The following is a 27,075-nucleotide window of genomic DNA, read 5'->3' on the forward strand; positions in this document are numbered from 1 at the left end:
TTTGCCCTGAAAACTCACTTCAAGCTTCCTGATTCAGGAAGAAACAGGGCTCTACTCAATTCAGTTTTTTAAGGATTATAAAGGAAAGGAAACCTAGTGTTTCCTTTAGAAAACACTTTGTTCTTTATTCTTATTTATTTAATGTAATTTTGTAAATACTCTTATTTTAGAGCAAAAAGATTTCAATAGCCTTTCATAGTACTTGAAATTCAAATGTCCATTTGTTAGTCCATCAACCTTACACCTAATAAAGCTACCTCCAGACTACTACTCAAGTTGTAAGCGTACATTGCTTAAGGTTTTTTACACTGCATGTAGGGGACAATGACTTCATTTATTCTTCAATTTCAATCCAGCCATATTAAGGTAAAATATCTCTCATATATTTATTACCTCTTCGGGGCGTTTCTTCCCCATTTGAAAGTCCACTTGGAGCAGCATCCTGACCTGCTCCCATTCTCTGATCTTGCTGCTGCTGCAAATGTCTTATCATTCCATCAAGAACACTGGACTCTGGGCTTTGTTCACCATTGTCATTGGTTTGTAGGCTTATAATTTGTTCAATTACCTCTCCATCACCTGCAAATGCAATGAATGAATATGAAATCATAATACATATGAATAGGAAAAAACTTTCAATAGGCTACAATTAAAATTACATTAGCAATTGTCAGAATTCTTGCTTTTCAAAAATAATTAATTAAAGATACCCTTTATAGTCATAACTAATTAAGTCATAGAAAAAATTCAGAACAAACTTTAGGGTACTAATACCACAAAAACCTCAACAGAGGTTCTGAAATCCCTAGAAGTGAGCACCTGGAAACACACTTGAGTGAAAGTGAAAGTCTTGTTTTTCTGTTTCACATTAACGCCCCTCATTTATACAAGTATTTCATTAAAATCTTATTTCCCAAGGTCTCTCTGACTATAACAACCAACAATGTGTGATTTCTGATGTAGAGAAAAGCAGTGGCATTTCTTTGCCTTAAGAAATAAATAAGAGTAAGTAACACCTTTTAGGCCTTCAACAAATGACCACTCCCAACCCCAGCTCTCTCCCACCCCAAGCACGTACAGTTGAGGGAGGCAGCTTCCACATGCCTCTCCCACCAAGCTTAAGTCACTCTTTCAAATAGGCTTTAAGCATATAGCCATAATCCTTCACGTACAAAATCAGATATTTTTAGATGTCTTTGCTTCTTTATTTTTCAAATAATACATTTTCAGAGATATTTAATAGGTTCAGTTAGTGTTAATGGATAAAAAGTGTTAGATGGTTGTGGGGTCTTGAAATTTACCTAAACATTGACATTTTCATGCAAACAACTCATTACATATCCTCCCACCATAAAACGCATCTTCTTTGAACATAATATATAACATGGACCACCCCCCCCCACCAGCTTATAAGCAGAACCTTAACAAATCACAATTAATAGGGTATTAGGCAAAAAGAATGCAAAGATATACTTGCATACTTGCATCCATAGATCCATAGTAACATGTCAAAATCTGAAAAATGTCATATACTATTCCGGGGGAAAAATACTTCTATCCTTCTATTCTACTAATCTACTTTTAGATCCCTTAAATCTTATTGATAACATCTCCATTTTACTGTGGAAATCAATGAAGAATTTAGAAGAGCTAAACAAAAACCACGGAAATGTTTTGATCACTGTCAAAAAATGACCTAAGACAGCAAGAAGTGGAGCCCTAATCTAAAAGGATAACAAGGGACTTCCCTGGTGGCACAGTGGTTTAGAATCCGCCTGCCAATGCAGGGGACACGGGGTCGAGCCCTGGTCCGGGAAGATCCCACATGCCGTGGAGCAACTAAGCCCGTACACCACAACTACTGAGCCTGCACTCTAGAGCCCACTAGCCACAACTCCTGAGCCCACGTGCCACAACTACTGAAGCCCGTGTGCCTAGAGCCTGTGCTCTGCAACAAGAGAAGCCATCGCAATGAGAAGCCCTCGCACCACAACAAAGAGTAGCCCCCGCTTGCCACAACTAGAGAAAGCCCGCACGCAGCAGTGAAGACCCAACACAGCCAAACATAAATAAATAAAATAAATAAATTTATATTAAAAAAATTCCGTAAAAGGATAAAAAGACATTAATTAGAACTAGGAATAACATAACATCCCTAAGATCACAACATGGAACCAAAGGGAAAACAGCAGAAAAGGAGACTTCTAATCCTCTCCCCTCCCCAAAAAACCCTATGTAACTTTTCTTTCACAGCACTGAATTTAAATGTAACTTGGGAAATATCAAGAATGATACTTGTTTCTACTTGGCATAATGCAGTCACCATTCAAATACTAAAGAAGGGTTCTACACATAAAGGCTTAAAGTACTACAGTGCCCTTCCACTATAAACTACTACAACACTGGAAGAAATATATATGAAAGAAGGGCTTTCAGATGTTGGATAACAGCACAGGACTGTGATCCCTGAGAGAAGACAATGGAGCCCAGTCTTTTGATTGCTCCAGGTAACAGCCTGGAAGCAATTTCCAGACTACAGAACAAGGAGAGGGAACCCAAGTACCACCCAGAGGTCACAATGAGTTGAGGGACAGAGGTCAGAGTTTGAGAGCAGGGGAAAGACTAAAATATGCAGGGCTGAATATCAGAGAGGACTGGATTGCACAGAAAGCTCAGAGGTACACAATGAGGAATCAATTCTTTGGCTAAATAATATGTGCACACATTGGTTAAAACTCCACCATGCTGGGGAATAAAACATGAAAAAGCCAAGCCATTTTTTAATGCCAAAAAATTGCCAGAACTCTCACAGGGCTGGCAATAGTACATGTTCCCACTAGCCAGAATAGAGACTTCAGACACAAACAAGAGCTGTTTTAAGCATATTTCCAATTTTAACACGCAGAATATTTAAAAATGTGTGTTCAAAGCAGCGGAGAATACAATGACCGCTAGTAGTTTGGTGCCACGGCCTTGATTTGTGCTAAGGTACCAAATGTTTCACCCACCACTGCTTCTGTTTCATCAGTGCAAATGTCAAAGGTAAATAATAGTTCCATATTATTATGAAGATAGTCATAACCTCGAAGACCCCATAAAAGGTCATGGATAAAACCATGGGTCTGCAAACTACACACTGACAATTTAAGGCCCTAGAACAACCATTAAAAATAAGTAAGACTAACAGGTATTGCTAATAAAACATTAGTGGCAATAATGATAAAACACTAAAAAATAAGCAACTTCAAAAAAGTTTGGAAAAAAAGGAGAAAAGGCACAAAGAACAGAAAGGATAAAGACAAAACAAGTAGCATTATGTAGAGCTTTAAGCCTGACTATACTAATAATTATATTAAATGTAAATGGTCTACATAGTCCAATTAAAAGACAGGTTGTCAGATTGGATTGCTGCCTGCAAAAAATCTGTTTTAATATAAAGACATATTGGTTAGAAGAATTGAAAAGATACACCATGATAACACTAATTTTAAAAAGTTGGATTATTTACTTTAATATGAAACAAAGTTAATGGTCTTCAAAACAAGAAATACTCCTGAGGATAAAAAGGAACATTTCATAATGATGAAAGAATTAATTCAGGGCTTCCCTGGGGGCACAGTGGTTGGGAATCCGCCTGCCAATGCAGGGGACACGGGTTCGAGCCCTGGTCCGCGAAGATCCCACATACCGCAGAGCAGCTAAGCCCATGGGCCACAACTACTGAGCCTGTGCTCTAGAGCCCAGGAGCCACAACTACTGAAGCCCACGTGCCACAACTACTGAAGCCCGCGCACCTAGAGCCCGTGCTCCGCAAAAAGAGAAGCCACCGCGATGAGAAGCCCGCGCACCACAAGGAAGAGTAGCCCCCGCTTGCCACAACTAGAGGAAGCCCGCGCATAGCAACGAGGACCCAACGCAGCCAAAAATAAATAAAATTGTAAAAAAAAGAATTAATTCACCAAGAGCACAATCTGAAACGTGTATGTACATAATAACAGAATTTTAAAATACATAAAGCAAAAATTGAGAGAACTGAAGGAAAAAATAAGACAAATCCACAGGATAGTTGGATATTTCAGCACTCCTTAAAACAGCCACAAAATGGAAAAAAGACAAATGTTTTTCAGCTACTAGTGAATAGATAAATGATGATATATCTGTACAATGGTGCACTATCAATAAACAGGAAAAAAAGACTGATACCTGCAACAGGAATGAATCTCAAAAGCACCATGTTAAGTTAAAGAAGCCAGGCACAAAAGACTACATATTGTATGATTTCATTTATACAAAATTCCTTAAAAAGGAAAACTCAAAGTGACAAAATAAAACAGTCATTACAAGGGGTCAGGAGAAGGGAGAGGACTAATTCCAAACAGGCCCAAGAGAACTTTTGGGGGCACTGGAAATATTCTGTATCTTGATTGTGGTGGTGGTTTACATGACTGTTTAACATTTCTCAACTCATTTGAATTGTACACTTAAAAGTGGTGAATTTTGTTGTATACAAAGTACACTTCAATCGAACTAATAAAAAAAATTTCAAAGAGTAAACATATAGTGATTTACATTAATCTTTAACTTTAAGGTGATTTAGTTTCAGTAAATTAATCCTCATCCGAACTAAATAGAAGCATCTTTTTTCTTCATTTAATAATATTAGGGAAAAACACTACACTGCCATGAACAAATACAAAAACAGACAAAACAGGGCTTCCCTAGTGGCGCAGTGGTTGAGAATCTGCCTGCCAGTGCAGGGGACACGGGTTCGAGCCCTGGTCTGGGAAGACCCCACATGCCACGGAGCGACTAGGCCCGTGAGCCACAATTACTGAGCCTGCGCATCTGGAGTCTGTGCTCCGCAACAAGAGAGGCCGCGATAATAAGAGGCCCGCGCACCGCAATGAAGAGTGGCCCCCACTTGCCGCAACTAGAGAAAGCCCTCGCACAGAAACGAAGATCCAACACAGCCATAAATAAATAAATAAATAAATAAAATTTAAAAAAAAAAAAAAAAAAAAAAAAACAGACAAAACAAAAAACTCTGTACTTGGCTAGGACAGGCAAAGTACAAGACAGGACTGGAACATCTTTTGCCAGAAAGTAAGGAAGTGCTCAAGGAATGATGGGGACTTGGGAAAATACACAAAACTCAGCTTGAATGGGCTCTTCCAGCCAAATCCAAGGATAATATGAGCAACTAAACAATGATAGTACTGGATTGTAACCCACTATGTAACAACCCGGAAGTCCATACTAAAACTTAATAAACGAAATAAATAAATAAATGGGAGAGTAGTAGATGGCCAGCTAATGATAAAATGCAGGTGCAATGATAATAGAGTTAGAAAACCGTTTTGCAACCTTCAGAGTAACAACTGATTCAGGCAAAAATTATCAATGGATCCTAAAAGTTTGAAATAGAACAGGTTATTTAAACCACAAGCTACTTAATAATTACAAAGAGAAAAAAAGATTCATAGTGGAAAACCTTGGCGAATACCAAGTGTTCAAAGTCAGCATCACCAATAAGTGCACAAAACACAATCATAAGCATCCTGACATGATACTCCAGGAAGGCTACAACACCATTTATGTTGTCTTCTTTCCAAAATGCATAACCTGAACTTAATCAATGACAACTGAATTTAATGTGCAGTCCCAAATTAAAATCTACATCAAGGGAGAAAAAAAGCTATAACAGGCATTATTAGAACAATAATATTTGATTACAGACTATAGATTTGATAACAGTATTATATAATTGTTAAATGTCCTAATTTTGATAACTGTTTATGATTACATAAGAAAATATCTTTGTTCTTAGAAAATACATACTGAAGTATTTAGGGGTAAATGAACATGAGGGCCAGAACTTAAGTGTCAAATGGTTCAAAACAATAATATGTATCTAGAGATAGAATAATAAAACAAAATATTAAGGACTGGTGAATCTGAAAGTACAGGAGTTCTTTGTATTATTACTTACATTTTTCAGATTAAAAATTAAACAAAACAAAAAAAAAGACTTAGAACTTACTTGTTGCCACATAACCTAGCTGTGGAACCAAATGTTCATCTGCAGAATTTTCTCGGCCTGGTACTAATCTCTGATACTTAGTTGGATGAGGATTTCCATCTACATCTACCAAGAATGGTGGAGGCATAAGATGAGGAGCCTGCTGAGTTTGCTCATCTAAGACATAATTATTAGAATCCCTAATCAGTGGCCGATAGTCAGTATGGAAGAACATCTGATCGGGAATCTAGAAAAGGGAAGTTTACAAATTGATATTTTGAGCTTTATACATGTTAAAGAAAATAAATTATTAACCAGTTAACTTTATTTGAAAAGACAAAAAAATCAAATCAATACATCTAACCTATTTTCAAAACATCCTTTATAACTATTTTACATGCTATAAGAAAGTATATGAAATGACCTTTTCATATGGCTTGCTGCATCCAAAACCAAATATCAGAAGGTGACCGTGAGAATCTGTACAGGCAAAATGCTGTCCATCCTGTGAAAACTTACAGTCAAATACAGCTCCATGTCCTTGTCCTTCAATCTAGGAAACACGGAGGGAAAAATGTATGACCATTTCTATGTAAGAGCTTCTGCTATATCAACTTCTGAAAAAAAAAATTTTTAAACAAATTTTTTGTTAAGCACATGTTAATATTTTCAGAAAATAAAATTCATTTTAGATACCACTAGCCTAGAAAAAAAATCTCGAAAGATCTAAGAATTAGTTCTCAAATTGATCAAATGAAGGATCATAAACCAATCCAAAATGAAGGCTTTCTTTACTTCTTACACGTGAGTGACAATTTCACAAACTTTTCTTTCAATATATAACAAAAATCTTTTGATTAATAACCTACAAAGGAAATGATTAAAGATTAATGAAGTTTGGAATTCATGAACTAAAATCAATACTTTTATGGAGTTTAAGCTTTCCACTTAGATGACTAAGTGGAAATGCAAATTTGTAATGCTGCAAAGTCTCAAGGGTGCATATGTAAATGCCTGCACCTGCAACTACCTTATTTCAAACTGCCACAAATTTCAGGAAGGATACTCTAAGTGCATCATGAATGTTGCCTTAAATAGATAACTTTTAAACTGTTTTATTCTTGTTTTTTTAACTGTAAATCATAGTAGTTTAGTATTATCAATTTATAGTTAAATGAGTTGTTTCATTAACTCAATAGTGTAGAGCTATGCTTATTTGTTGTCTCAGCCTATAACTTTCCAATAATTAAACTTTAGGACAAGTTAAATCAGCGTTGGAAAAAGGATTCATCCACCCAACTAACTGCCAAAACAAACTCACATACATACCTGAATACCCACTCGAAAAGCAACAATTCACTACTGCTATACCACACATGAATGAGTGCCAATTAACAAAATGGGGGGAAAAATTAAGGTATTGGGATATTTAGGGACTTGCTGAATAAGATGATCCATGTATACAAATTTGCATTCTCTCATAACATAAAAAGGAAAAAAATGTGTAAATATTTTCCCTCCGATTACACAGATTCACCCCCCAGGGTCCTTTGAAGAGACACCTCCACCACAGCCCAACCTGAACCCTGGCACCACTTCACACCTCTGGCCTGAGACCTTCAGTCCAAGTAAAGCAGAGGAGGGTGGGGAGGGGAGAGCCCTTGGCTGGTAAAGCAAAGATGGTGGCAGCTACTCTCCTATCATACACATGGAACTTACTGCACCAAAAGCTTTGCTAAGGGTACCTGCTGAGAAGGAAGTTTTCCCAAGTGGGCAAACCTTCCTAGGCAGAGCAAGAGAGACTCCAGTTTTTACCTGCAGTCTGAAGAGTCCTACACAATGATTCCTGACAAAATACGACCTGCAACTGTGCCTGGAGAACACTTCAGTGTCACATTATGTTAACTATTTACTTAATGAAATACTGTTTTTGTTAGTAGTTTACAACCCTAAGTAATTTGTCTAGCATTAAAGAATTAGGAGACTCTCAGATGAGCAGTAAAGGTAAGAAGAATTCAGTATACAAGGCCAATTTTTGGTGTCTGACTGGAAATAAGATCATCGTTGCCCATTTGAGACTTTTTTCAGATTACTCTTTGGCTTAGAGGTTATTTTAGCTTATATTCTGCTTAAAGTCTGAATTAATGTAGTTTTCTGTTTTAATAGATTAAATTTAGTATGTAATGTTCCTATTGAGTTTTAAAGGCTAATTAAACAATGGATGTACCTATGAATGTTAAGGCCATAGAAAAATTGAAGAAGGCTTAGTTCTTTTTCCAGTAATTTGAACAGAGATGCAAGTTTCAGAGATGCCTAATGATGTACTTGGGTCATGCTATTTGAGTTGTTTTAGTGCACTTAATGTTAATAAATAAAAAACTGTATTTTAAACTGTTTGTTGAAGAAACTGTCCAGTGTAAGCACTTTGAAATTAAAATTTTAAGGTCAAAAAAAACCAACAAAAACATGGAACACATGAACTAAGATGGTCTTCAATCAAATATCTAAGAATCATTCACCTATAGGATGCTACCATATTGCCTCAAAAATTAATTATAGGGCTTCCCTGGTGGCGCAGTGGTTGAGAATCTGCCTGCCAATGCAGGGGACACGGGTTCGAGCCCTGGTCTGGGAAGATCCCACATGCCGCGGAGCAACTGGGCCCGTGAGCCACAATTACTGAGCCTGCGCGTCTGGAGCCTGTGCTCCGCAACATGAGAGGCCGCGATAGTGAGAGGCCCGCGCACCGCGATGAAGAGTGGTCCCCACTTGCCGCAACTAGAGAAAGCCCTCGCACAGAAACGAAGACCCAACACAGCCATAAATAAATAAATAAATAAATTAAAAAAAAAAAAAAAAATTAATTATAGTTTGCATTGGATCTCAATATAAACTGAAGAGTAATTGTATAAAACCTATCATATATATATGAGATATATATATACATAAAAATCAAAAGTCTTAACAATGTACAAGCCCTTTTACACATTTCTCTCAGAATTTATCCCAAGGAAATAATCAGGGATCTACCTAAACAGCCATGTATTAAAAACATTCAAAGTATTGTTGCTGTGCATATTTTAGAAACCACTTAAATACTCAACAACAGTAAATTAACTATGTAGGTAACATACTTTTAAGATAGGCTGAATTTACCATCAAAAATATATTTGCAAATTCTTAAAAAATATTTAAGGGTTTGAAAACCATTCTTTATATAAAATGAGAAAGGATTACAAAACTATGTGCAAGAATGCCAACTAATAAACATGTAAAGAACGATGCCATTAGAAAGCCTTCGATGGATACTGATATTTGTGAAAGTTTAATGAGGAACCAGACATTTACATAGTCTCTGAAAAAATTAGTTTAAGATTTACAAAGAAAAAAACAACTATTTTAAAAATCAGTGGAGAAACTTGGCAGATGCCACCTTAACCAAATATTAATAATTATCACCATATAACAGTGGAACATATAAATATCATGTGCCTTCTAATATAATGGAGGGCACACTAACATTTATGTTTTATTACATCAAAAAAATGTGGGGCTTCCCTGGTGGCGCAGTGGTTGAGAGTCTGCCTGCCAATGCAGGGGACGCGGGTTCGCGCCCTGGTTTGGGAGGATCCCATATGCCGCGGAGCAACTGGGCCCGTGAGCCACAACTACTGAGCCTGCGCGTCTGGAGCCTGTGCTCCGCAACAAGAGAGGCCGCGACAGTGAGAGGCCCGCGCACCGTGATGAAGAGCGGCCCCCGCTCGCTGCAACTGGAGAAAGCCCTCGCACAGAAATGAAGACCCAACACAGCCAAAAATTAATTAATTAATTAATTAAAATCTTAAAAAAAATAAAAATAAAAAAAGTGAAAAACAACTCACAGAATAAAATATTTGCAAATTGTACATCTTATAAAAAAAAAACAAAACGTGAAACAGTATTGAATCATGAAGAAATATCAGACAAAACAGAGATATCCTGTAACATTACTTGCCTGTAAAAGGGCAAGATATAGGAAAAAAAAAAAAAAGGCAGAATTATTGATTTTACAAAACTAGAGATACATAACTACTTAATACAATGCATGAGCCTGAATTAGGTCCTGGTCCAAGGGGTAAAACATAACTATAAAGGCATTATTAGGACAACTGACAAAATCTGAATGTAAACCTGGATTAGATAATGCTACTTTATCAATGTTAAATTTGCCTATTTTGGTAACTGTATTGTAGTCATGTATAAGAAATTCTAAAAACATGCAATAAGATCGTAATCTGGTTTTCAAATATTCATGTGCAAAAAGAAGAAACGCTGAAAAACAAACAATGATGTTTGATTCCCTAGATGACTCTACTGAGTATTATTTTTAATTATCAAATTTTTTTTTTTGGCCACACCACGTGCCATGTGGGATCTTAGTTTCCCTGCATTGGAAGTGCTGAGTCTTAACCACTGGATGGCCAGGAAGTCCTTATTATCAAATGTTTTAATAAATTTAAATAGTGAAAAAGTTGTGTGAATTACCATAATTTTGCCAATATAAACACAGACGGGGACAAATTCACACACACAAAGCTAAATAAATAAATTTTGAAAATCTTTCCCTCATGTGAATTATTATACAGATTAATTTCACATTTGTATGTATGTATGTATGTATATATGGCTATCAGATATTTATCAGACTAAGTAGTACCCTGATTCCTAGAAATATAAACTGCCAAAATATGCAGATCGGTTTCTGGCTACACTTCATTATCCAAATACTTGAAACAAATGCAAACATGCGTGAAGATACCTCTCACTCCACTTACCATATTAAAATAATGTTTCATCTTGGTGCCTTTTGTAATATCCCATATGAATATGCTGCCATCATGTCCTGCAGATAACATAATTCTGGAATCAAAGGGATGTGTCTCCAAAACAAATACTTCATCAGCATGTCCCTTTATTCAACAAAGTCATACAGTTAAGGAGGGTTTGCAAGTTATAAATTTAAAATTAAAAGCCCATATTGTCACAGTGTATAAGAGTTTTTAAATATGTATTAATGACAGTAATTTATATATTAGTATATATACAAATTTCTATTCATTTGATAATATAAATGAAACATGTTTATTAAAAATAAAATTATAGTTCAAAAATTTTTGATTTGTTATATTTTATAAAAACTACCTACCAATAAGTTATGAAGCAGTTGTCCAGTATAAGAATTCCACACTTTGAGGACATGATCATTCACAGCTGTGACAACAATGCTATCATTCTGATTCCAAGCTATCATTGTTACTTTGGGTTTCATAAACCTTTCCTCTTCTAAAGATAAATCTCTAAGAAAAAAAATATGAAATGTGCAATGCTATATGTGTAGGAGCCTGTACTATGTACACAATCCCTCATCGATACAAAAATAACTAAAGTAATCCAGCTCATGTCCATACCTTACCAACTCGATAGAGAGTTCATCACATCTGACCCGCAACAGGTTATCTATAAACAGATAAGGGCAAAATCCCGAGGGGTAAGGGATGATTTACAAACAGTTCAGAGACTGAATACAGGCAGATTTCAGAATACCACTGCTGCTCATAAAAGCAAAGCTTTTTCTCTCTACCTCTTTTCTAATTATTCCCTTCTCCTGACCCCAAGCCCTATAAGTAATACTTTCAACTGCTTCACTCTCATAGATGACAAAAAACTTCAGGAAGACAGAAAGAAAGTAATTCATCTTCATGACCCCAATGTCTAGTAAAGTGCCTGACACAGACTCTCAATTTGCTGAACTGTAAATGAGCTGCATTCAACTCTTTCTACTTCCCTATAAACTGTTCCTACAGGTCCTTGCCAAGAACGGTCTTGGATACACGTCTGCAGTGTTTTGCTGCCTTTATGAAAGCAATATGCAAAGCTTCTGTATAAAATACAGCAGTCAGTAGTATAGGGTTGGGGGGACTGGGGGGACCTAGCTGCTTCTGAAATCATAGAGCACATTCTAAGAAATGATTAAGCATATAATAAACACGTATTTTAAAGAAAACGGCTACAAGAATATGGAATGAGTGCTATGTAACACCCATCTATGTAAGCACCATGGAACACAAATGAGAGAATAATTCTAACTAGACTGATCAGAGGAAGTGTAACATAAAAGACAAAAGGGGACTTCCCTGGTGGTGCAGTGGTTAAGAATCCACCTTCCAACGCAGGGGACACGGGTTTGAGCCCTGGTCGGGGAACCAGGATCCCACATGCCACGGGGCAGCTGGGCCACGTGCCACAACTACGGAGCCCGTGCGCCACAACTAGAGAGAAGCCTGCATGCCGCAACGAAGATCCCACATGCCACAACTAAGACCCAACGCAGCCAAATAAGTAAATAGATAAATGACAAAATGGAATACAGGCTAAGACCCTCCACGCTTCATTTGAATTTACTAACAGACGTGTTGCATTTCATCAAGTTGATTAGCCAAGATTAGAACACTAAAACAAATATATCCATCAATTTTTACACACAGAAAACACTGCCTTTCAAGATGTGAAATAAGTAAAACTTTAAATGAGAAAAGAATATTTCCACCATGAGGGAAAATACAAGAAAAGTTCTCTCCATGAAGGGAGGGCAACAACAAGAAAAATAAATAGTTTTCAGTCTCATTTAAAGATTTTTATTCAAGTTTTTACAATGGTATTCCTATTTTGCCTAATAAAATAATTGTTCACGGGCGAACACCATTTCAGATGTTCTTCACTGCCATTCTTTCATTATTTTTCACTTTCACACTAAGATGCTTCTAAATATCCAGATGTAACATCCTTAAATAATTGTAAAGATTTGTTTGTGAACAAGGATTATCAGATTTCTAGTATGTATTCTTTCCATTCTCTATCACAGATTATTTCACAAAAATATTAATATCAAATTTATTTTGAAATCCAATACAATTGTTTGAGACACAGCAGAGAATGGGTTAATTTCTCCTACTATTACTAAAAATAAAGCAGACGTGAAGATGTCTAAAATGTGTAACATTTCTCAGAAAAACTGCTAAGAACATCGATATGCCTACTCTAGACCAAGCAGTGCTAGAAATTTTCATATGATTTAAAATTGCCAACAATACTTAAAGGCAGGTAGTCTCACTTCCCAGATGATGAAACAGATTAATAAATATTAAATGATGTTCTCAAAATTATATAGCTATAAACAGTATAAATGGTATTTGAGCAAAGGTTTGACTCCAAAACACATATTCTTTCTACCACCTGTACTTCCTCCCAAAATATACAAACCAAAAAAGCAATGTATTTGAAATTTGTAATATTTATCTTGGCAAGTACTAAACTTATCTCAAAGATGCTCAAGATACATTTTTGAGACTTTGGAGGTTGAGGGAGGGGGACAGTTAGACAAACTTGCCTTCAATGCCATTTTACAAACCAAAATTTCAGCATACAAAAAGAAAAATCTTCACTCCCACTGGAGCCCAATTTTTTTAAACTTAAAGTGTGTTTGTTTGCTTTTTTCGCCAGAAGTAGCTGTAAGTGACTTCTTAAAAATTCCAAAAATCCTAGCTTCAAAAAGGAGAATTTTCTGAAAATTTCCACATTTGATATACTTGAGTTATTTTTATATATTTTTTGAAATAGTAGGCGGGGACTTCCCTGGTGGCACAGTGGTTAAGAATCCGCCTGCCAACGCAGGGGACACGGGTTTGAGCCCTGGTCCAGGAAGATCCCACATGCCGCAGAGCAACTAAGCCCGTGCACCACAACTACTGAGCCTGTGCTCTAGAGCCTGCGAGCCGCAACTACTGAGCCCGTGCGCCTAGAGCCCGTGCTCTGCAACAAGAGAAGCCACCGCGATGAGAAGCCCGCACACCGCAACGGAGTAGCCCCCGCTCGCCGCAACTAGAGAAAGCCCACGCGCAGCAACGAAGATCCAATGCAGCCAATAATTAATTAATTAATTCTAAAAAAAAAGAATATACGAGGTTTAAGTATTTATCTGTCAGATGTGCAGGAGGGAGCCATTCACTGAGATAGCAGCTCTTCTAACAGGAGGTGGCTCCAGTCCCCTGAACAAAGCAATCAACCAACCAGAGAGAGAGAGAGAGAGAGAGAGAGAGAGAGAGAGAGAGAGAGAGAGAGACCAAGTACTTAGGATGCACCTACTTAGAAACAAACCGTCTCAACTTACCCTGAGATTCTTGTAGCCATATCCAGTAAGATGCTTCTCCATTCTAACTGCTCAAATCTCCAAATCCGTGCTGTTCCATCTCTGCTACCACTTAAAAACCTTAAAAGAAAAGAAGATCTTCTACTCACATTCGTGCTACCAAGGGCTACGGTTAAAATTTCAAGTGAAAAAATTTTTAATGTAGCTATCTTGACTGCAGGTAAATCTATAGGTGTTAATTCCAAAAGACAGGGAATTTAGCGTGTATCTAAACAGAGAAAATCTGGTTTGCTATGATTTGCCTGGCCCTATTAAGTAAAGCACATTTCAAACTCAATCACTAGCTTCTCGAATAGATTGAGTTTTGAAAAGACAATGTACAATAAGTATTTGGGGGGGGGGGTGGGGGGGGGAGAAGGACAATTAAAAATGTATGGAAGAAACAGTAAAACCAAAAGCACCATTATAAGCATTTTAACTCTAAACTCAAATTAATTCATGCTAGCCATGTGTAAAAATAAATCAATCATTTAATAAAGTTAAGTGTTAAAAAATCACAGTTTAGGAATGGTACCTGAAAAGACATGGGGGACCACAAAAGATTTAATTTAAGTGATAATTCTGTTGCATTCACAGTGATTGATTAGAAAAGATTTTCTTTTAACTACTCAAATATAACAAATTTCTTTATCCTTACACCTAATTTTCCTATAAATCAAACATTTAGCCAGCAGTGAGATAAAGAAAAACTACTTTTGGTCATAGGAGGCTGCAGAAACTACAATTCTAAAAACTTAAGTTTAATTGTTTCCTCCCTGCCCCAGACACTTTTCCTTCAATTATTACATTTACTAACCAGTACCTGCAATATGATATATACCTACAAAGTGATATATTAGTTATACTAATAGGAAGCATAGTATATTTACCTAAAAACACACTCACAAATACAAACATGGCGGGGGGTGGGGGTGGGGTGGGATGAACTGGGAGATTGGGATTGACATGTATACACTGATGTGTATAAAATGGATGGCTAATAACCTGCTGTATAAAAAAAAATTAAATTAAAAAAAAAAAACAAACACACAGACACTTACTTACCGATCACCATTGTTACAAAATTGGATACTATCAACTTTATCCTAAAGATGGGAAAAAACCAAACACGAAAGTAATCATCTACATAGTCTGTACACAAAGAAAACCCACTCAGTTTTAGAGCCAGAAGCATATTTGGTTTAAAGCTAGAGATACGCACTTACGCTGCTTAACCCTGCCATTCAAACATATATTGTACGTTTAAGTGCAAAGAATCTAACTACGAACCTAATAAGACTAAGATACAGCTCTTGTCTCAAAGATAGACACATGCGGTAAAAAGAAGCCTACTTCTAAAATTAAAGCGGTATCTGCAATTAATTACATCTGTATAAAAATTGGTATGTGTAGAAAGTAATCAAAATAAAAGGTTTAAGTAGCTGAAAACAAGGCATATTCACTTCGATGATTATGTGCAAAAAATAACAATAATAATTTCTTTTAAAGTGATTTTTTTATCAAATAACTTCACAGAACTTCCTACAGGAGAAAAGATGACCTGATCGCTAACCAGCGCTCCAGAATACCGAGAGTTCTCTATTTTAGTACACATTGATAAAACAGCATTCTAATTTCATGAGCTTGGTTTAGATAAATAGACCCAATTCAAACCTAATCCACCCAGATTAATTATCATAATCAAGAGTTTGGACTTAAAGCTGAAATAACCACTGCAAAGTATTTGGCACAGTAAGGTGCTGAGTTTGTCAATATCATGCTTCACCTTTAAATCCAATTCCCCCTAAATTTAAGTTAAAATTAAAATCAGTAACAATTTCCCTTAGCAATATGAGGTTATGTACCAACAGGAATATTAACAATCTACAGAATTTTAAAACGTAAATACTTACAGTGTGACTTTCAAGTTCTGCGATTTTTTCAGGTGCTTCAAAACCCAAAAAATACATTCTGATTACGTGATCAGTACTACCTGTGGCTAAAAACATACCACCTGAAATAAAAATTTTAAGGTTTAAAAAATCCAGTTTGTAACAAATATCTTAACCAAATTTCTGTATTAAATTAAGCAAGCTCTCTATGCCAAAACTAAATTTATCTCAATAAATCCATTTTCTAATTCATTATATAAAGAACTTTTAAAATTAATGCAGTGTAATGCTGTGACTTTTAGGAAGAAATATATATTTGGTCTTCATCCCTTTTTCTGGCAGAACTCCTAAAACCCTTAGAATTTCCTAAGTGAAGTGATACTGGTGTCTTGATTTTCATCAAACCCATTTCAACCACACCAGAGTTTATGTTAATGAGGTGACTTTTGGAAAGCATCTATGGATGGGAACTAACTGCTAGGGGAACCAACCATGTGATAAGAGAGTTGGGAGACAGCTGAATCAACAGTGATGACCAATGATTTAACCAACTGTGCCTATGTAATGAAGCCTCCATAAAAAACCCAAAAGGGCAAGGTTCAGAGAGATTCTAGGTTGATGGACAGGTGGAGATCAGAGAAGAATGGCACACCCAGAGTGCCCCTTCCCACGTACTTTATCCTATGCATCTCTTCCATCTGGCTATTCCTGAATTATATCCTTTTATAATAAACCGAAAATCTAGTGAGTAAAATGTTTGAGTTTTGTCAGCTGCTCTAGCAAATTAATCAAACCCAAGGAGGAAGTTGTGGGAATCTCTGCTCTATATAAGCCCATCAGTCAGAAGCACAGGTGACAACCTGGCCTGAGGCTGGGGGTAGGTGGGGCATCTTGTAGGACTGAGCCCTTAACCTGTGGGATCTCACACTAATCTCTAGGTAGGTAGTGTCAGAACTGAGTTGAGTTCTAGGACACCCAACTAGTGTCGGAGAATTGTTTGGTGCTGCTGGGCGGGGGGGGGGGGGGGGGGGGGGGGCGGGCAGGAAGCACACATCAAATGAGGCTTAATTTTTAAAAGTTAATTCAGTCTGGAAATGTTCACTATCTCCCTCTGTTGTATTAGTTGTGACAATGACTTTAAGATGCTGCGGCTCTGAAAATGCATGAAAAGGGGCTCTGCTTTCCAAACAGCTTTACACACCTAAACCTAGCTATGGAATATAAAGTTCACTTGTTCAAATTTTCAGACTTCTGTGGGGAAAGATCTTTGACCTCTCCCAAAAAGAAAGGTTTCACACAAGTCCACTGTACAAGGAAAGAAAATGGAGAATAATTTCACAAGATGTGTGGAAAACAAATTTAAACTACCAAAAACATGCAGTTCAGTTAAAGAACCACATTCTTGGTTTATCATACACACAGGGCACAGGGCACAGAAATTGCTCATATGGACACTTTAAGCCTCCTTTTTGCTAGCTCTCTCTCATAATGTGGTCATTCAAAATGCTAAAATAAAACTAAGAAAAAAAACACTAAAGTTATCTTACCAACACTAAAAGAAGAACAAAGCATTTGAACGCCTGGTCTAGGCTTTTCAGTGAACTTCAGGGGACGTGGACTTGAAAAGAAGATGTTTTAAAATACGTTAGTTTAGCATATTAACATGGTTTAAAATATTGGTTTTAATCTAGCATATTTAAATGTTATAATCTTATTTCTAGTACCTCACAGTATACCAAATATTTCCACATATGCTGTTATAGTTGGATGGATTTTAGAGGACTGTCCAATCCCCAAACTTATATAGAACATAGTATACAGAAAGAGCAAGCCTACTAACCCCCGTTCTGTAACTTAGGTGACTAAAGCTCAGACAGTGTAAGAGAATCCATTATCGAGGCTGCAGAGCAGGATGTAGAACCACCAGGTGATAGCATGGTCCAACAGAAAGGGCATGCGAGCCACATGTGTAACTTTAAATTTTTAGTAGCCACATGGTAAGTCTAAAGATAAAACTAGGGTTTTTAGTAGCCACATTATAAGTAAAAAGATAAAATTAGTTTTACTTCATTTAAACCAATATATCCAAAATATCACATCAATTTTAATAAAATTTTATTAAGGACTTTAGGTTCTTTCATATTAAATCTTTTAAATCTTCCAGAGCATACTAGACACTAATAATACATCTCAATTTGAAGAGTTTTCATCAAAAATACTTGATCTGTACTCAAGATTTCATAAAACTTATAGCTGAAAAACTAAATTCACATACTCAAGTTGTTTGAAATATGCTTAAAAGTTTTGTAATAACTGAATCGTATCAGTTAAATTTAAATTAATAATTCTATTCCTCAACTGCACTAGCCACATCCGAAGTGCTCTATAGAGACATGTGGCTAGCGGGTAACACACTGGGCAGTGCAGGGCTATAATCCAGGTCTGATTCTTAAATGATCCTGCCTAAATTTCTGCCTATGTAATTATACATTTCTAACATTTTTCAAAATGTTCACATATATACTATCACTTTTTCATTTTCAAAAAAATGTGCCCACTAAGACAGCATGGCTATGCTCCTTTTACATATCCAACTATCTAAATCGTACAGTGTAAACAGTAGTCAATATGGCACATATGCTGTATATAACAAAAATTAAATTCAAAAGTAAAAAGGCAACCACAATACACGATTTCTCTTTATAATCAGATTTCATTTCACTATACTAAACTGTAACACCATTAAAAAAGAAAACTTATTACACAATTAAAGTCACTTACCTGAATTTCAGGGATTCTAAATCCCACTGCCAAAAACAAACTGTCCCATCAGCACCAGTAGAGACCATGTATCTTTGAGAGCCTTTGGCCATTGGGCTAAACTAAAAAGGAATAAACATTTACAATTCAGCTTCCTGAGCTGCTACTGAAGTTAAACAGTTTTTCAAAGTTAACTTCAACTAACACTTTAAGTAAAACACAAGAAATCCATAATATAGGTGATATTATTGCAGTGAAAACTCATAACCTGTAAAAAAATGAAGTCTATCTCTAATTTGTAAATGTAATGTGATCTCAATAAATGATTATTTTCAAAACTAACAAGAACAGTCAGAAAAACTTTTACAAAGAGAAAGTAAAGATCTAGTCCTATCAATGTGAAACCTACCACAAAGCCGATTAATTAAAACTATGGGGCACAGTAGGTACACAATGACAGAATGACCAATGGAAAAATGTGAAGTCCAAACTGGATGCTAATACACAAGACTTAAGATAAAGGAGCCATCTCAATCAGTTGAGGAAACAATGGATCGTAAATGCATAAATGGTAAAGAGACAACTGTGCAACAATCTGGGGAAAAAATGGATCCATTCTTCAGACTGTAAAAAAGCAGGATAAATTCCAAGTGATCAACATTTTATATATTTAAATAACAAAACCATAAAAGTATTATAAGAAAACACAAAAATTATATTGTAACTTCGGAACAGGGCTAACATTTGTGCTACACAAACAAGCTAGAGAAAGCAAGATCAATTTGGTCCAGAGACATCCTGGACCAAAGGCAGCTTTTAAGGCAGCTTAAAAGACAGAAAAATATAAGGAAAACAAGAAAAACGCACTAGGCAAAGGAATAAGATGAACAAAAATACAAAAGTGAGAGGGAATGTGATATGTGATAGTTAACAGAAAGATCTGTAAGACTAAGTGTTCATTTTGGAAGTGGTATGGAAATGGGTTAAATGGACAGAAAATCTCGACCCAATAAGAGCAAGTTAAGAGGTTAACTGTAGTTCTCAAGCAAAACACTGAAGGCAACCCAAAGATCTGTCTGACAGCAGTAAACAATATTGATGAAAAGGAACAGATAAGATAAAGAACCAAGAATCAATCCAATTGATCCAAGAACCTTAACTGGAGGGCAGTACCCCCTACCTTCATGAAAGAAGCAACACAACTTGCTGACTCATGAGACATTCAAGATAAAGGAGCTTAAGCAAAAGGAAGACCAGTATTGCCATTAAGAGAAAGGAAGTGTTGGGAAGAAATGGGTTGGTTTTGTTTTTCCGTATGATTTACATACTTATCATTACATGCCAGAGAGACATAGTTTATTATCTCCGTTTCATGCTTTTTCCCAAGGTTATATACACTTTGTAAGAGAGATAGGATCTGAACCTATGACTTCTTCAGTGAAGCTTCTTCTAAGCTCCTTCTCTTCGAATATATGAAATGAACGGTTTTTTAAGTGATTATTTACATCTAAGTAGATATGTTTCAGAACATGGACTAACAATGAGTTTTAGAGAATATCCCATTAAAAGTAATAACTGAAATTATATTAACAATTGGATATTCTTGTTAATTAAAATTAAAACAAGGTAAAATTTGTAAACTTGCAAACACAGAGTACTTTAAGAATTTTAATTAAAGTTAGTTAGAACACAGGTGACTTAATATGACAGATACACAAGTCGTTTGTTGCTCTCTATTTTGTCTCACTGATGTCTTTGTCTAGCCCTGGGTTGACACTATACTGTTTTCTCTATAACATCTTTTAAAGCATTTTTAAATATCTAGTATGCCAAAAAGTTGAGGGTTTTTTGTTTTTTTGAGGGATTGGGGGGGGGAGGTTGGCTATTTGTGCTTATCTTTCTCTTTCTAAATGAACTTGATAACATGCCAAGTTCCATTAAAACAAAGCAACTGGGATTTCAAATGTAAATACACTGACTTTATACCATGATTTGGATATGTGACATCTTTACAACATTGAATCTCCTGATTCAGGAGCATGGTAGACATTTTCACTTAATTAGACTATTCCCTCCCCACCACCCAAGGTTCTGTCATTATTTTTAAGACGTTTCCCGTCTCCTGGTAAGTTTATTCCTATGTGAAGCTTTTGTTGCTATTGTGAATTATATACTTTTTTCATTATGTTTGCAAACTGATTATTGATGGTTTATAAGAAACTTTTGGTTTTAGGACATGGGTCCCATGTTTTACTAAGCTCTCAGCAGTTCTAATAGGTTTTAATAGAATTCACCAGGGAAATACTCTTAAGTTTGTGTTTTAAGAGATTTTTTTTTTAGTACCCAACAGGCACTTTTAACTTTTGAAGCCTTCCTTTTACTGTTTCTAAGTAACAACATTTCCTCAAATGCAGTATCACTGACATATAGCCATGTTTTATTAACCACCCTCAAAGCTACTCATTGATGACTGTAACATGCATCTCTAACTAAAGGAAACAGTAAGAACTGCAATTTCTCAAAGTCCCCTTTGGCTTTGTGATTCTGTACTGCAATCTCACATGTCTACTTCCAAAGTCAGAATAGTTTTCCTGAAATCACACATTCTGAGTAACTGTCTAGTATATAACATGTGCCTGAGAGCATAATAACTTCTACTTTTACAACTTATTCAGTGGCAAAATAAGAAGTCTTTAATGTATGCTGATCCTCTACTTTGCTATTAAAGAATGCATTATTTAAAGGTAGTAAGCTGTCCTATTAACTGTTAAAATGCAAATCTTTCCTGTGTGCTCACATGTGCATTCTAGACAGAGCTATTAGCATGGGGGAGTGGAGGAGGGGGTAAAATTAACACAACGTTAAATTCACCACTTTAACCATTTTCAAATGTATAACTGGGGCTTCCCTGATGGCGCAGTGGTTGAGAGTCTGCCTGCCAATGCAGGCGACACGAGTTCGAGCCCTGGTCTGGGAAGAGCCCACATGCCGCGGAGCGACTAGGCCCGTGTGCCACAATTACTGAGCCTGCGCGTCTGGAGCCTGTGCTCCGCAACAAGAGAGGCTGCGATAGTGATAGGCCCGCACACTGCGATGAAGAGTGGCCCCCACTTGCCGCAACTAGAGAAAGCCCTCGCACAGAAACGAAGACCCAACACAGCCATTAATAAATAAATAAATAAAATTAAAATGTATAATTAAGTGGCATTTGGTACATTCACAATACTCTGCAGCCATTATCACTATCTGGTCCCACAACTATTGTAAGATGAAACTGAAATCTGTCAAGGCATTTTCCATTGATTCTCTTGGCTTTTTCAAGTAGGTAATCAAACTGCTTGAAAAAAAAAATGAGAATTTGGGGGAATTCCCTGGCAGTCCAGGGGTTAGGACTCCATGCTTCCACTGCAGGGAGCAGGGGTTAGATCCCTGGTCAGGGAATTAAGATCCCGCATGCCACACAGCACGGCCAAAAAAAAGAAAATGAGAATTTTTTTCTCTTTCTTTCCAATATTTATACATTTTTGTTTTTTCTTGCTTAGTAGTACTTGCTAATGTTGAACAGTTGCAGTGATAGTACAGTGTTTGTTCATTTTCCCCAAGTGTCACTTCGCAATATTTCAAATCTGCATAAGAGTTGCAAGAATAGTACAATGAACACTCACATACCAGTCACCGAGATTCACCAATCGTTAATATTTTGCCACACTTGCCCCTGGCTACTGGATGAACTTGAACCATCTGAATCTAAGTTGCAGACATCATGACACTTCAGCCCTAAAATCCTCAGCATGTATCTCCTAAGGACAATGATATTCTCCTACATAATACATTTATAAGACTCAAGACATTTAATATACAATTAATATTGAAATTTCCCCCAATTTCTCAGATGTCCATTATAGGTTTTCTTTTTTTTTTCCCCTCTCTTAAAGACAGGATCCAAATCACATATTTATATCTGTCACATTTTTTACTTTCCTTATAAAATAGTTCTCCCACCTTTTGTCTTTTTGAAACTAAGCTTTTGAAGGATATAGATTGCTTTCATAAACTGTTCATTTGGATTTGTCTGACTGCTTCCTCATGTGATTCAGGTTAAACATTTCTGACAGAAATACTAACAGGTAGAGAAAGAATTTTAACTACAGATTCAATGCATTGTATAGTTACAGGTCTATTCAGATTTTATTTCTTTCTGTGCCAGTCTTAGTGTTTTTCTGATATTTACCTATTTCACTTTTTCAAGTTTTCCATATAAAACTTTTAAAATATACTTTTTAGTGTCTGAAGGTTCTATAGTGATTCCCTTTTTCAAATATAATAATAGTTATTTATGATATTTCTATTTTGATCCTAGATTAATCTCAGTCTTACACCATTTTTAGTATTTCATTCAAAGAACTTTTGGCTTTGTTGAAACTCTTTACTGTTATGCTTATTTTTTCCATCCTTAATTGTTTCTTGTCCTTTTTCTAACTTTCTGAGAAATACATCTAATCACTGAATTTCAGCCTTTTCTTTAATATATGCGTTGAGGGCTATAAACTTCCCTTTCAGCACCGCTTCAGCTGGGGATTATCTACTGTTGTATAACAAAGTATCCCAAAACTTAGCTACTGGAAACAACAATAAATATTCATTATTTCACAGTCTCTAAGGGTCAAGAATTCAGGAACAGCTTAGCAGGGTGGTTCTGGCTCAGGGTCTCCTGAGGTTGAAGTCAAGATGTCAGTCCAGGCTTAACTGAGGATGGAGGACATGCTTCCAGAAAGGCCGACTCACAGGGCTAAGGTAGGAGACTCCAATTATTCACCATGAAGACCTTTCCATAGGGCTGTCTGAGTGTCCTGTTGACATGACACAGCGGGCATCCCTCAAGACAAGTGAGTCAAGAGAGTAAGACAGACGTTTCCATTCAAGTCAAGAGAGTAAGATAGTGACTCCCACTGTCTTATAATCTTTCACTATCAAGCAATGGAAGTCACCCTACATCACTTTCCCAGTATCCTATAGGTTACACAGGTCAACCCTATTCAACAAGGAGACTACCAATGGGTAAGAGTATGAGGAGACAAGAATCACTGGGCACCATCTTGGTAGCTGGCTACCAAACTCTACATCCCACAAGTTATAATTATAATATTTTCATTATTAATCAGTTCAAAATATTCTCAAATTTTTATTGTGATTTCATCTTTGATGCATGGGTTACATAAAAGTGTACTGCTTAATTTATAAAAGTGAGGATTATTCTATTAATTCTGGCTGCTAGTAATTTCCAGCTTAATAGCACTCTTGGAGAATATACTTAAGATTATTTTCAGTATTTTCAAATTTATTGAGAACTTAGTTTAAGGGTTGGAATGTGGACAATATTTAGATAATAATCCACTTATGACTGAAAAGAAATGATGCGAATATAATACGCAGTGTTCTAATGTGTCATACAGATCAAGCTTATTATTTACATTGTTCAAATCTATATTCTTAATGACACATTGTTCTTCCAACTACTGAGAGAGACAGAGATGTGCTTATCGCCCATTAATATTATGGAGGTCTATTTTTCCCCATATGTTCTATTTTTGCTTAATGTATTTTGAGGCTGTGTTACTGAACACATACAAATTCAGAACTCTTCTTCCTGCCTAATGAAACATTTAATTATTATAAATTGTCCCTCTTTATCTCTAAAATTGGTATTTGCCTTAATGCCTTTTTATCTAATTATATTAGTATGCTATACCAGCCTTCTTATGGTTAATTTTTGGATAATTGTTTCCATCCTTTACTTTTTTTTACATCCAGACTCCCTATACCCTTATATTGAAGGTGAGGTTTGTTTTTCAATTATGTCTGAAATCTTTCTCTCTTATCTGGACCATTTAATGCATTTACATGTAATCTATGATTACACTGCCATTTAATGATATCCTAGTATCATCTCAGTACTTTTCCCACACTTCTCTTTCTTTCCTTTCTTGCCTTTTTATTATTCCATATTTCACCCTCTATTAAGCTTAGTAGTTATATATTCTCTTGCTAGTCTTTTAATTATTTTAGAGATTACGAAATGCAAAGATCTAACAAATACTAAAGTTACCTCCTCCCTATATACAAGCTATTATTACTGTTAGTTTAATTCCATACATAATTTAAAACCCTAAGACATTACATTTGTTGCATGAAGTCAATGTTTATTTCCATTTGCCCACACACATTTTTTTTTTAATTCTTCATTCTTTCTTACTCCAAGCCTGGGATCACACTCCTTCTCTGCCTAACGGATACTATTTCGAATTCTCCTTAGTGCTGTTCCATCACTAAGAAACTCTCAATTTGTCTGAAAATGTGTTTATTGTAGTTCAATGGTATTTTCAGTAGGTTCAGAATTCATGACTGGCAGTCATTTCCTATTAACACTTCAAGAAGAGTACTCCTTTGTCTATCAACTTCCACTGCTTCTACTGAGAAGCTAGCCGTCAGTTTTATTCCTTTTTTATTTTCCCCTCTGGTTACTTAAGATTTCTCTTTGTGTTCGGTTTTAAAGCTTGTACCGTAATGTTTAGTAGTTGTAGTTGTCTGTATATTTATTCTGCCCAGGATCCTTAGTGTTTCTTCAATCTGTGGCTTTATTTCTTTAGCGTATTTTGCAAAATTCTCAGCTATTATCACTACAAACGTAGCTTTTGCTTCATTCTCTCCTCTTCTTCAGGAATTCCAATTACACATATGGTATATATGTATGTATACACATGTGGAATCTCTTCAGCATTTCCTGTCTATTTCTTAATCTCTTTCAGTACATTCCAAACTCTTCCCTCTGTGCTTCCATCTATTTATTTTCTTCTGACCTCATTTCCAGCTCATTAATTCTCTCTTTGATTTCTTCAGTTGCATCTAATCTGGTGTTAAAACCATCCATTGAATTATTAAATTCAGTTATATGTTTCAATTCTAGAATTTCCTTTTTACTAACTTCTAGTTCTCTGATGAAATTTGCATATTTATTATGAATTTATTATGCATACATACTTCCAAGATATATGCTCCCCAACCCTACAAGTCTGTCAAAATTTCTGCTAAGCTTCTCAGCCACCTCCTGTGAAACTGGCATATGCCTTCAAACTCAAGTTCCTCTCCATGGGCTTTCCTTATCTCCCGTCTCTTGGTCCCATAATTTCTCATTATATTAGTACTTCAGATACTTTTTTCACCTTTGTCCAGCTTTTCTAGTTCCCAGCTCTGCAGTATGTCTTTTACTCCTGAAGAATGTTCACTTGATCCTCTTAGATAGACAAAAGGTTCTACCTCTAACCCAGTTAAGTCTAATACTAACATTTTTGAGAATGTAAATTATATTAAATGACACTGTATACTGCTGCCCATGAGAAAGGTGTGTGCTAAAATACTGAAAGTGATTATTTCTAGATGGTAAGATTATGGAAGTTTTTAATTTTATTTGCTATTAACTACTGTCTAATTTTTTTGCAAACAATATTACTTACATATCTTTTTTTAATAAATAAAAAGAAAACCTTTACTAAAATTTAAAATGGTTTATACATGCCAGTAACAACAAGGCAAAGAACATGAAGAAGATTAATAACTAAAATCATGCATTTGCTTGACTTTGAACTTCAGAGTAACCACCAGCAAGCACAGATAAGCCTTCTGATGTATAAAAACCTATCACCATCCAAGTAGAGTTTTTTGATATATTCAGTAGGTAGTAAACACATGTGGGCCCCCATTACCAAAAGAATGGGGCTTTCAGTGAAGACCAGAGCTCCACTTTCACACTGAAGAATTCCCTAATGGTTTTAAGACAGACACCCTCAAAAAGTATTATAAATGTTCTTATTTGCTGTTATGTTGCCTATAAGTTCATATCAAATAACAAAATAAAAAAAAATTTTTTAACCTGTGGAACATAGCTAGGATTTGAATTAATTTTTAACCTATGAAATCCTCTAGAGAACAATATACTCCTTGCCAAAAAATAAACAGGCAAATCAAAAATTTTGCTTACATTCTCAAAGTAAAACACAACCCCAATTATAGTGTCATCCTTCAAAAATAAGTCTGCAGTCTTTATTCTTCAAGAATATTGACCACAAGAGTTGAGAAAAGTCACTTTTATCACAGAACTTCACACCAAATCTACTTATAGACCA

At 35.9% G+C, this 27,075-nt stretch overlaps 1 protein-coding gene across 5 annotated transcripts in view; it reads right to left on the reverse strand.

Annotated features, from left to right (window-relative positions):
• The window catches only part of BRWD1 (bromodomain and WD repeat domain containing 1), a 126,386-nt gene that overhangs the window by 66,719 nt on the left and 32,592 nt on the right, over window positions 1-27,075 (reverse strand). For 4 of the 5 annotated variants that reach the window (XM_036850180.1, XM_036850178.1, XM_036850177.1 and 1 more), the window contains 10 exons: window positions 18,917-19,017; window positions 17,683-17,753; window positions 16,157-16,257; window positions 15,309-15,349; window positions 14,226-14,324; window positions 11,205-11,355; window positions 10,834-10,968; window positions 6,444-6,572; window positions 6,041-6,266; window positions 394-579 (listed from right to left, as the gene is read on the reverse strand). In XM_036850180.1, the coding sequence (XP_036706075.1) occupies window positions 394-579; window positions 6,041-6,266; window positions 6,444-6,572; window positions 10,834-10,968; window positions 11,205-11,355; window positions 14,226-14,324; window positions 15,309-15,349; window positions 16,157-16,257; window positions 17,683-17,753; window positions 18,917-19,017 (1,240 nt within the window). Of the gene's footprint in view, window positions 1-393; window positions 580-6,040; window positions 6,267-6,443; window positions 6,573-10,833; window positions 10,969-11,204; window positions 11,356-11,466; window positions 12,182-14,225; window positions 14,325-15,308; window positions 15,350-16,156; window positions 16,258-17,682; window positions 17,754-18,916; window positions 19,018-27,075 lie in introns of those variants that run through there. The other variant, XM_036850179.1, reaches the window with a different exon arrangement.

Source organism: Balaenoptera musculus, chromosome 4, assembly GCF_009873245.2.
Source record: "Balaenoptera musculus isolate JJ_BM4_2016_0621 chromosome 4, mBalMus1.pri.v3, whole genome shotgun sequence".
NCBI lineage: Eukaryota > Metazoa > Chordata > Mammalia > Artiodactyla > Balaenopteridae > Balaenoptera > Balaenoptera musculus.